The 11,742-nt window shown below is 52.2% G+C and overlaps 1 protein-coding gene across 2 annotated transcripts; it reads left to right on the top strand.

The window, feature by feature from the left end:
* Positions 1–453: 453 nt before the first annotated feature.
* Positions 454–11,439, top strand: LOC136138489 (taurochenodeoxycholic 6 alpha-hydroxylase-like). 2 transcript variants are annotated; one of them, XM_065897203.1, is made up of 12 exons: positions 454–648; positions 3,479–3,620; positions 4,260–4,304; positions 4,785–4,912; positions 5,974–6,098; positions 6,573–6,631; positions 7,100–7,206; positions 7,289–7,479; positions 7,574–7,707; positions 8,600–8,664; positions 8,799–8,875; positions 11,271–11,439. In XM_065897203.1, exons 1-12 carry the CDS (start codon positions 454–456, stop codon positions 11,437–11,439), a joined length of 1,437 nt encoding a protein of 478 aa, XP_065753275.1. The 2 variants fall into 2 exon arrangements, with proteins under 2 accessions (XP_065753275.1, XP_065753266.1); XM_065897194.1 differs by having other exon boundaries at positions 6,477–6,631.
* Positions 11,440–11,742: the final 303 nt, after the last annotated feature.

The following is an 11,742-nucleotide window of genomic DNA, read 5'->3' as shown; positions in this document are numbered from 1 at the left end:
AAAATGATTCATGTGGTCATGCAGGGTAGTCCACAGCTAGATGATACTACAGACTTAAACTCTGGGTCTGTACAATATTACTGTGTTAAACAAGATATCACAGTGTTATGTTATTCAAAGAAGTTTTAAAAAAACATTCATTTTTCTGTTTTATTTCCATTTGTATAAGTTTTTTAAAAAGTAAGCACGTGATAGTTTGCAGGATCCTGCTACAACCCAAACTCCCATTTCTATTTGTAACTATTATCGTCTCTTTATATTACTTACATTTTGTAACAGATGTTGGTTTAAATTAAAAAAAAACAAAAGACAACTCGGGAGGCCCAGGTCTGAGCTCTGCCCTCACCTTCACCCTCCCCCAGGTGGGCGGGGCAAGCCTCCCTGACCAGGCTGGGTGCTCAGGGGAGGTCAGCCACCTTCAGGGACAGTCAGCAATCCAGAAGCCGCTGCACCATGAGTGTCTCTGCGCTGAGCACCCCCAGAGCCCTGGGCGGTGTCTCGGGGCTCCTGCAGGCGGCCTCCCTGCTCGGCCTGGTTCTGCTTCTGCTCAAGGCAGCACAGCTCTACCTGCGCAGACAGTGGCTGCTCAAAGCCCTCCAGCAGTTCCCGTCTCCTCCTTCCCACTGGCTCTATGGGCACATGCAGGAGGTAGGATGGAGTGGGACGGGGAAGTGGGAGGGCAGGGAGGCCGGGGCTCTCAGGCCGTGGTCCTGGTCAGCACGCCCATGGGACGAAGCCTTGCTGTGGGGCGAGCACGTGGCCTCACAAAAGGACCCAGCTTACCTCTCAGGTCTTGGCTCCTCAGCCCAGTCCGGGGAGCTCCCTCCCTCCCAGGACCCCGTGCTGCTGTCCTCGGGTCTGTCAGACACTCCTCCTTAGGGAGATCTGCAGGCTGTCCTGGCAGCCCTGCCCTTTGAGAACAGTGGCTCTTCCTTCCTGAGTCTCCCCCGTCTCCAGGCTGAGCAGCTTCAGCTGTTCTCATAGAACAGGCTTCTAGATGCTTCCCTGCCCCATCCCTCAATTCCATCCTCTCTGCCTGGCCCTGAGCTTGCCTGGGAGCACAGACATCAGTCTGATGGATGCTGCCCTGTGGACTCACTGTCCATGGAGATGACAGACAGGAATCTAGGAAGATGTCAGGTGACAGGAAAAGAGACCCATCTGCTGGGTGGGGGGTTACATCAGCTGTAGGGACAAACTGGCTCATTTTAAGACTGAGGAATTTTCCAGTCTCCTGATTTCAGTGCTTAAATCCTGACAAGCTGCTGGCACACATGAGCGAGGTTCCCAGGATGGTGCCAGGTAAGGAGAACTGACATTTGAGTTGCACCATCCACAGGGTAAGGTCACCCGCCTGCTGTCCTCCCTCAGTGGACTATGTGCTCTCAGAACCGAGCGTGAAATCCCCCTCACCCCCAGCACCCTGCACAGAGCCTGCACAGAGGGCTGCCAGTCCAATGTGTGGAGGGACAGGAAGGAGGGAAGGAGCGGCTTGCAGGCTGGGGAGGGGCAGCGCCTACCCACCCAACACTGGCGGCACTAGCCTGGGCGGTGGGGGGCTCAGAGCAAAGTCAGGGGCCACGTGGAGAGGGGCTCATCAAGGGTTTGTGGACTGAGCAAATGCTGGGAGAAAATCAGGGGTTGCAGAGAGCTGAGGCCTCCCTTTCTCTGCAGCGTGATTAGAGTAGAGTGGAGCTAAAGACGGGAACCGGAAACAGCCCGAGCCCCACGTGGGCTGGCCCAGTACCTCTCTCCCCTCTCCTTCCTAATCTCCTGCACCCCAGGTTACTCAGCATCCTCCCCACCTGCCTGGGCATTCTGGCCTCTGGGACTCTGCTTCCATGTGCCCTCTACCTGGAATGATCTTGTCCCTCATATGTCTGTCTACAAAGGCCCAACCCCAAGCCACCTCCTCCAAGATGTCTTTCTGGGTCTCCAGGAACGGAGGGGACAACCCTTTTTCCCTTGCCTGTCCTTCTCATATGGCAGTGCTAACCGGTTTCAGCTAGTTTTGTCTGCAGTGTCATAGTTGTGAGCTCCTTCTGGGAGAGCCTGCCTCTGGTTCATCTTTGTAACCTGAGAGCATCTTGGTAAATGATGACTCAACGAATGAGTACATGCATGACAAAGAGCTTTCTAATGTCCAGATCTGAGTTAGGGCCCCTTCCCCAAAGCTTCCACAGAGGCTTGGTCTTCCCTCCATCACATATTCATGAGCCCCTAGGGCTGTCATGTCCTCAATCTCGCTGTCTCTTCCTGGAGGCTCCAAACAGGCAAGCATCTACAGCTGCATCCTCATTCAGTGCCTTTAACCAGTGCCTGGCACATAGTAAATGCTCAGTAAATACGTGCTCAGTGAAGGAACCCATCCCACAGTAGGCAAGTTGCCTCAGAGCTGGTGAGTCCTGATGGTAGAAGGATGCAGGCAGAGATTAGATACCAAAGTGGCGGATGGTTGCTTTGAGTTACACAGAAGCCATTGAATTAAAGACGAGGTGACTGCATGGAACATGCCTAGGACCAAATGTTGACGAGAAATCCAGAGCTGATAAAACGAAGCTGAATCTGCAAGGTTAAGGAGAGGCAGTTGCTCTGTGGCAAAGAGGAGGGGCACACCAGGTAGAGGAAAGAACCTGGGCAGAGGCTTAGAAGTGTGAGCAGGTGGGGCCAGTGCAAGGCGCACAGGCAGCAGCATCTTCACCAGCCCAGCAGGAGGCAAGAATGGAGAGGGTAAAGCCAGAAAGCAAGGGCCTTTGTGGTCCACACTGAGGAGTTTCAAGAGACTCCTCTAGGCGGTGGGAAGTGCACACACGTTTCTGGACACTGGTAAATAAAAATTAGATAAAATAATCCACATATCAAAACCTTAGTTCAATACCATTTCCATATATACATCCAGAATCTGTGTACGCACTCAATATGTAAAATAATATGATACAAACACAATTTAGTATATAATTTTTCTCACTTATCCATATACATCCGACACTCTTTCAAACTAACATTTATATGTATGCTGGGGTACTACTGAAAATATATAACAACCAGTATAGCAAAATGAAATTAATATATAAATTTAATTTTTATAATATATTTTATTCTCTAAATAAACAAAATTATACAACAAAACTGCTTACCAAGTGACACGAATTATCATAAACTGCTCATGCAAATGTTGTACGAATCACTTCCCAAAGTTTTCTACGGCTGGGCGTAAACCCCTGATGTAAGTTTCTGTAGGCAGTTTGTAGTGGTGGCCCATAAATCTACCCGACAAGGGGACAGAATGTGGTCTTAGGACAAAGGTGGACAGCCAGCAGGTCTGGGGCAGAGCCCAGGTCAGAAGAAATAGTTCCAAACTCCTAATTCTGCTGATCGATCCAGAACGATCTCCCTGTACTCATCCTGCCCTTCACCCCCACTCCAGCACTGGAACTCAGAGAAGGGTTTTATTGATTTATCTTTCCCTTGGAGACAGTTCCAAGACGAGACCGAGCTGCAACCCCTACTGAAGTGGGTAGAGAAATACCCAAGTGCCTGTGCTCGCTGGCTGTGGGGGACGAAAGCCCTGGTGTTGATCTATGACCCTGACTACATAAAGGTGGTCCTGGGGAGATCAGGTGAGAGGGAAACCCACATCCCAGCAGGAGAAAATCTTCCCTCTGGGGTACATGGCCCTGGATCTGTGAAATTCCAGAAGAAATTGGCACTTCAGCCATCAATACCTGGCTCCCTACCAGCCATCCTTGCAGCCCACAAGCCAGACTAAGGCCAACATTACTCACTTATAGTGAATGCTTAAACACCTGGGTGGGGCTGGCTTCTCTTTTCTGTCTTACTTTCTTTCTTGTTTTAACCCAACTGAGATGACCCCAGGTCTGGAAGACAATTCCCTGTCCACACTGATGTAGGTTTGGCACCTCTCACTGTTGCCTGTCCTGGGTCATGAAATGGCCAAACCACCACAAACTGTAGGAAAACCACAGGCTCCTTTCTTACTCTGTGGCGCTGAGCAGAGCCTATCTTTCTTGCCGATTCACCGTCTTAGTCCTGTGGGTGTTCTGCTGCTGGGACACTGAGTCTGCCTTCCTGGGCCCACAGTGACCATGAGGACAGAGAGAGTCAGGGATGGGAGGCAAGAGGGAGGTGGCTTGAGACAGACTGCCGGCTGACCAGCATCAGGAATGGAAGGTGCCACAGCTGCTCTGGGGGCTGCCTGCCTTGTTCAGTGCCCTCCACTTCCCTTCCTTCCCTTTCAGACCCAAAGTCTCACGATTCCTACAGAATGCTGATTCCCTGGATTGGTAAGTACATTTAAATACAACTGCAGTCCACCCACCAGTTAGGTTTACCAAGAGCTACCTCTTTGGTTAATGGAGAACAGTGGGTACCAGGCACCCTGTCACCACCTCATCTCTCAGTCAAGCCTCATTTCTCTCCTTCCAGTGAAACTCTCACCCTTTGTAATGGTGCTGAGAGCCCTCCTGAAGCTCAGCCTCTTCTTCATCACTTCTCAGTCCTCTGCGACATTCTCAGCCTGACTATTAACTAATTCCTTCTATCACCTGCCCGCCTACTCTTCTTCAACCTCTGTCTCACAGCTGTCATAATCACATCCTATGGACCAGCCATTTTGGAATTTCACATTCCTGGACTGTACTGGCCTTTCCTACCTTTGCCCATGATGTGGCCCCTCCTGACACCCTTGGTTCCTCCCAAGTTGTGCCCAGTCGTCCCTCTGATCCAGGCTCCCCGACCCACACACACACCCATCTGTGGCCCAGGGAATGGTTTGCTCGTGTTGGAGGGGCAGACGTGGTTCCAGCACCGGCGGATGCTGACCCCAGCCTTCCACTACGACATCCTGAAGCCCTACGTGGGTCTCATGGCCGACTCTGTCCGAGTGATGCTGGTGAGTCCATCCCTCGTCACCTGGACCCACTCATATCCAGCACAGCTGACAAAGTCCACTCTCAAGGGCTTCCCTGGTGGCGCAGTGGTGGAGAGTCCTCCTGCCGATGCAGGGGATATGGGTTCGTGCTCCAGTCCGGAGGATCCCACATGCCGTGGAGCGGCTGGGCCGGTGAGCCATGGCCGCTGAGCCTGCGCGTCCGGAGCCTGTGCTCCACAATGAAAGAGGCCACAACAGTGAGAAGCCCACGTACCGCAAAAAAAAAAAAAAAAAAGTCCACTCTCAAACAGTTGTGTCCCTCAGGCATCCGTCAGACACAGCCCCCAGAATTATGCATTCAGAACATACTCTGAGACCGTGCTCACCAAAACTGGATGGGACAGAGGGGTATCCCAGCACCAGATTGGATCCAAGGAAAGTGAAGGCAGGGCCATGGTGTACTGAGAGTCCACTCTTCTCTCATCTCCACATCTTCAACACAAAGGAAAGAGCAAGGGTCATTCCCCTGGACAGCAGTGCAAACTGCCCCTGGTTGCCCTGGACAACGGCAGCTTCAGTGGTAGAGTGGGCATCCCAGGATGGCACTCAGATAGACTCTGGCCTGGAGTCCAGGGCCTCTGCATGGAATTGAGCCACTCATGGGAGGAAACGAGGCCAGGTTTACACTCAGAGAGCTGGGTCTTCACAAGCATCACCTCTCATCTGGACTGGACACCACCTGGTCTCAGCTAACATTAAATGAATAAAAGGAATTGAAGTACCTCATGCCCCTTCCTAGGAGCCCAGTAGAGCCCCATAAGCTTTTCCTTGCCTTGTTCCTAAACTTTGGAACTAATACAGAATATTATGAGAGACCATGATTAATTATATAATATAAGATTCTGAGAAAATAGACGTCACATTACACGTGTGTGATACAGCCTTAAATTGCTAAAACACATCTGCTTAGAAAGTGAGGAAAACTCATCCGAAGATTTAGAGAGACAGAGAGCGAGCCTGGCCTTGTCAACACAGGCCTTCTGGGAGAGCAGAGCAGGGTCAATGTCCCCCTCCCACCACAGGACAAGTGGGAGGAGCTCGTCAGCCTGGACTCGCATCTGGAGGTCCTTGGACACGTCTCCTTGATGACCCTGGACACCATCATGAAGTGCGCCTTCAGCCACCAGGGCAGCATCCAGACAGACAGGTCAGTGACAACCCTTCAACAGCAGGGCAGGGTCCTTGTTCTCACCAGCTGGGGAGGACTTACCTGAGAGGCAGTTAGGGCAGTGTGGACGCTTATCAGCACAGAAAGCAACATTCTGCACAGAGCCATGGACCACAGTCAAATTCCACCCAGACCAACCTTGACTCAGTCACAGGTCCCTGATTCCTGCACAGGGAGAAGCCTGGCTGCTCAGGCCACTTGTAAAGGACTAAGTGTCTCCAGGGCTGTGAGGCAGAAATAACAAAGCCTCAGTGCTGCCTGTCCCCGCTGACTGAGGAATCCCCACCCGGAGCCCTACCACGTCTCCAGGTCAGAGGTTCCCTCCACTCCAGTCTCCTCTGCATCCTCTCCCTTCAGGAAAATCCAATCCTACATCCAGGCCATCAAGGACCTCAGCAATCTGAGTTTTTCCCGGGTGAGGAATATCTTCTACCAGAACGACATCATCTACAGGCTGAGCCCTGAAGGCCGCTGGAGCCACCGCGCCTGTCAGCTCACCCATCAACACACAGGTTCTTCTGATCCTTCTGGGCAGCTCCTGCCCACCCACCCCCATCATGCACATGTAAAAGGGCCTGGCCTTGACCCCTCAGGCAGGGCCCAGACTCCTGCTTCCTCTTCAGGGGCTGGCACACACCCACACTGGGTACTTCCCTGGTGCAGGGGCTGGGAACCGAGACGTCAGGGTGTCAGGTGAGGTGCAGGGAGATACATGTGTCACCACATTGGTGACGGTGGAATGAGACCCCCTCCCAGCATCATTCAGGCAGAGCCTCTGTGGGCTGTGCTATTGAGGGGATTCCCAACCTGGATCAGATGATGCTGGAGCTCTCTGCCCTGACATGTGCGCCCATTCCCACCCTCGTCCTCATCCACCTGGTACCCAGGTTGGGCCTGAGGGGCAGATAGGGGTACGGTGGGTTCTGCATCTGGTTCCCCAGAGCCCTCAGCTCTGCCTGGGAACCACTGTTCTGGGACAGATGAAGTGATCAAGATGAGGAAGGCTCACCTGCAGAAGGAGGGAGAGCTGGAGAAGGTGAGGAGCAAGAGGCACCTGGATTTCCTGGACATCCTCCTCTTCGCCAGAGTGAGTGTGGGCAGGAGAGGCCTGAGGCTTTGCCCAGAAGCACAGAGGAAGGGCAGACCCTGCACTCCCCCTGCCTCCGCAGATGGAGAATGGGAGCAGCTTGTCTGACAGGGAGCTCCGTGCCGAAGTGGATACGTTCATGTTTGAGGGTCACGACACCACAGCCAGTGGCATCTCCTGGACTCTCTATGCTCTGGCCTCCCACCCTGAGCATCAGCAGAGGTGCCGGGAGGAGATCCAGAGCCTCCTGGGGGATGGCACCTCCATCACCTGGTGAGTGCCCAACAGATGGGAGAACCTTGCCCCTCTGCTAATGGAGAACCCCTGATTGTCTGGCTCTGCCGCTCTCAAATGGGCTGCCTTTCAGGGACCACCTGGAACAGATGCCCTACATCACCATGTGTATCAAGGAGGCACTGCGACTCTATCCACCAGTGCCGTTCATTTTCAGAGATCTGAGCAAGCCCATCACCTTCCCTGATGGACGCTCCTTACCTGCAGGTATGAGCTTCATCCACACCCACTAAACTAAGCACTCTGCAAGACCACGTGGGAGATCAGAAATACACATGTGCTTTCCCAGTTCTGAGATGCTCTGACTCGCTTCCACCTTAAGATAATTAATGTTTACTCTGTAGTTTGGACAAGTTTTGTAAAATGCTTGACATAGAAGTTGAACACAGCAAAAGCTCAGTAAACAAATGCTAGACCCTGAAAGTGGTCTTGTAATAGAGCCTGAAAATTCTAATTCCTTGAGACATCAAGGCTTAAGAGAGAAGCAGGTGGAGATGTGGTTCTTTCCATATGGGGTCTAAGTAAATGAGGGAGCTCAGAGAATCCATTGTCATGGGTCAGTTGGTCCAGTCTCTGAGGAGCCCTCAGGTGGATGGCAGAGAGCAGCTGATGATCAGGTCTGAGAGCCCTGCCATGGTTGGAGGCCACCCATTGGCTCACCTCCCAGTGGGTCTGAATCCCAGCCCTGCCACCTCCTAGCTGTGGGATTATGGTCACGTCCCTTAATCTCTCAGAAGCTTAGGTGAGTCATCTACACATGGGGATAGGAGTGCCTTCCTTGAGGGCTGCTGTGAGGATTAGATGAGTTAATGCACATTCCCCGAGGACTCATGATGGCGCCTGATAACTGTGAGTTTTCATGTGAGGCGATCCTCATACTAAGCCTCCAATTCTCTTCCTTCTCAGTTCTGGCCATGGTTACCTGCTCCTAATCTGTGCTCATGTGCTTTGTCACCTCCAGCCCACCTGTCTTGCAAGAACACCATTTCATTCAGAGTGATGGAGGGTAGCTCTCATGGTGGCTCCTGGGCCTTTTGTGCACATTGCCCCTGTTACCATGGATACCATCAGTCTTCTCTCTCTCCTCCCTGCCCCACAGGAGTCCCGCTCTCCCTCTTCTTTTATGGGCTTCACCACAACCCGAAGGTGTGGCCGAACCCAGAGGTATGATGGAGGAGGGGATGGAATGCTCTCTCCAGACCAGCACCTCCCCTGCTCCACCTCGGGGATTCTTGTCCCCTGGTGGATTGGTGCAAGGAGTTTGATCCCACCTGTCCTGGCCCCGGTGCTCTCTGCAGGTGTTTGACCCATCCCGGTTTGCACTAGGTTCTTCTCAACACAGCCATGCTTTCCTGCCCTTCTCAGGCGGATCCAGGTGAGGCCTTCTGTACCTGGGCAGCCAGGTGTCACTGGGTGCTACCTGATGTGTGTGACTGTCTACATTCATATGTGGTGTATGTAGTTATATCCCTGTATGTTGACGTTTTGAGAAGGAGGCGTGTGTCCCCATGTACAAGAAGGCCTTCAGGGCACGCCACGGAGATCTTGACCTCCTGACTTCCGCAACGATCAGCCACATTGCCGTGGCCGTGGCCGCTCCAAAGTATTCCAGGGTTTTCCTCACTTTAGGAGTATGACTTTTCTGCTTTAGAATTTTTCATGAAAGGTAAACTTCAGATGTTTGCTTTCCACAATTATCAGTCATCTTTAAAGGTGGTTTTTTCTCTTTACACATTCCTAGTCCAGCCCACTGCCTTTTCTACTTAATTCAACAATCCACCTCTGACTGTATCATCAGTTGTGTTTGCATGGATTTAGATTTCCAGCTGCTTTTCTTCTCCTGAGGCTTCAAACCACGTATGTGATCACTTACAGTTGCAGTTTGAAGAAAGTTACATAGGCACATGTGTCTTTTCTATTTCTGTAGTCAAACCTAACAATTGTGATTGCATATTCATATAAACATGACACCATTTCTGGTTGCCAAAATTCTATATATGTAGTGGGGATTAGATACCATAGTCCCAGAATCTACAGAGTCTGATTTTGGCAAAAAAGGATGAAATTGAAGGCAATCAAGTGCTTTTGAGAGAAAACTCACTATTTTGTGTTGGACACGTGCATTTGAGAAGTTCCTGCCGTGTAAAATACAAAGCACACATGAAATAGCTGTTAAGCTGGATGACACACTCCAAAATGACTCCTGTGAAAATCTTCAACGGCTACAGATCCCCCCCGAAATAGTAACTTCCATAACTTTGCAACTACTTAGTAATCCAAGTTTTTTCTGAGCCTATAATTCTGTGAAATTTTCAGTCGGTGAATCAACCTTCACAGAACAGGCTTGACGCAACACGTTCCCGGAATTTGTCTAGTATTTGATCTGTGCCAGGGTCCTGTTCTTCCTTGTAGACATTGGCTGCAGGTCATGCGGCTGCCACCAGAGGACAGGGGGTACCTGGCAACTCAATTCCGAGGTCAGAATTAATGTTTAATTTTAATCCATTCCTTTTTTTTATCAATTCAATTAACTTTGTTCAAATAGAGAGCTATTTATTAAGCCTGCTTCTGTGTGCCAAACCATATATTACAAGATGGGAACACAGAGACGAAAGGAACTTTCCTTGCTCCGAGAGTTCACAGTCAAGAAACCACTACCGCTATTCAAGACAGACATGAGACGTTTCCATAGTGTAGTGGTCAGTACGTTTGCCGTACAAGACAGACATCGTGCACTCATCCACTCTTTCACTCGTTCATTCATTCACTGAGCAGATTGTGGACTGTTCCATGTTTCTGGCACTGTCTGGTCACGGGACGGTGATGTGTTCTTGAGTGAACGCTAAAGCTGCTTGGGGATGTGGGAGAAAGAGGCGCAGGCGGCAGAGGCGGGAGGCCAGGCGGTCACTAGACTGAGTCTTGAGCATGTAGCCGGCAGAGGCGGGGGGAGGGGACCTCAACAGGAGCGGAGCGAGGAAGAGGGGCTGGACAGGTACAAGGTGAGTGAGGAGCAGCCCAGAGAGCGCTGTGACGCCAGCTGAGGCCGCGCGACGTGTCCTCCCTGTGATGGGGGGCGCAGCAGGCCCCGAGCCGCCGTGGCTGCTGTAGAGGGAGGGGAGGCAAGGAGACTGAAAAGGCCAGTGAGGAGCCCACGGGATGGGAGGAGGGGCCTTGCTGGAGTAGAATGGGAGGGCTCCAGGGACGGGTTGACTGAGGGGCTGCGGGGAGACAGGAGGCCGGAGCATTAACTGGAAGCAAGTGGTCCAGCAGGTCGAGGGGCGCTAACCCGTGGCCCCTCCAAGAAGCCTCCTGGTTGCCATCCTGACTTCCTGACACAACTCTGTCCTGTCCTGTCTGGGAACTGGGGCCCCTGCATGTCTGCCATGGGTGGTGAGGGCTCGGGAGTTGCCCACACCCCCCTACAGTGCCCTGGCCTGGCCTAAAACCAGAAGCTGCCTGTGGACGAGTGAACAAAGTACTAATTCACATTTACTGATTCACGTGACTTGACCCTGTGGCTTGGAGCACCGACCCTCCCCAACAAGACTTGCGACTGCTGAGAGCAGAAGTAGGAGTTAGGAGCTAGTCCTGGAGAGAGGTGGCCTTTGTGAAGGTCAGGGGGAGAGGGTGGACCGAGGCTTGGGCGGCACGTTCAGTGTGACCCGTAAGGAAGGGATCGGGGCTGGATTATGTGGAGGAAAGCCCTGAATGCCCTGTGCCCGGCAGGGGTTAGAAGCCTCTGCTCACTTCCTTTTCCCTCCCTGACCCAGGAACTGCATCGGGAAGCAGTTTGCCATGAATGAGATGAAGGTGGCCGTGGCCCTGACCTTGCTTCGCTTTGAGCTGGCACCGGATCCCTCCAGGGTCCCTGTTCCCATTCCAAGAGTTGTGCTGAAGCCCAAGAATGGGATCCACTTGCAGCTCAGGAAGCTCCTGTAATGCTTGTTGGAGACAAGGACGAGTTCTGAGGGTCCCTGCCTGCCATCCTGTCTCGCTGTCATTCTCTCCCGTCCTTGCCTCTGTGCCCACTTCCTGCTTCTATCTGCCCACCTGCCGGCCTACCTCATCTCCTGCCTCCTGCCCATCAGAGGTTCTGCCCTCCTCCTCTCACCTTTCTCCAGGCTCCCTATCTGCTTCTCTCTCCAACTGTCTCTGACCCACCTGTGTCTCTGACTGTCCACCTAAACCCTGATCACCTGCCCTCCTCCAGTCTGTCTACTCTCTCCTTGTCTTTTGCCCCTT

Source organism: Phocoena phocoena, chromosome 1, assembly GCF_963924675.1.
Source record: "Phocoena phocoena chromosome 1, mPhoPho1.1, whole genome shotgun sequence".
Lineage (NCBI taxonomy): Eukaryota > Metazoa > Chordata > Mammalia > Artiodactyla > Phocoenidae > Phocoena > Phocoena phocoena.
Note: the sequence above shows the minus strand (reverse complement) of the source record. Positions and strands in the feature narration are given on the sequence as shown.

Coding starts and splice junctions, on each gene's coding strand:
- LOC136138489 (XM_065897194.1), top strand. CDS start 454: ATGAGTGTCTCTGCGCTGAGCACCCCCAGAGCCCTGGGCGGTGTCTCG. Junction 6,632..7,099: donor GCTCACCCATCAACACACAG/GTTCTTCTGATC, acceptor GTTCTGGGACAG/ATGAAGTGATCAAGATGAGG. Junction 8,665..8,798: donor AGGTGTGGCCGAACCCAGAG/GTATGATGGAGG, acceptor TGCTCTCTGCAG/GTGTTTGACCCATCCCGGTT.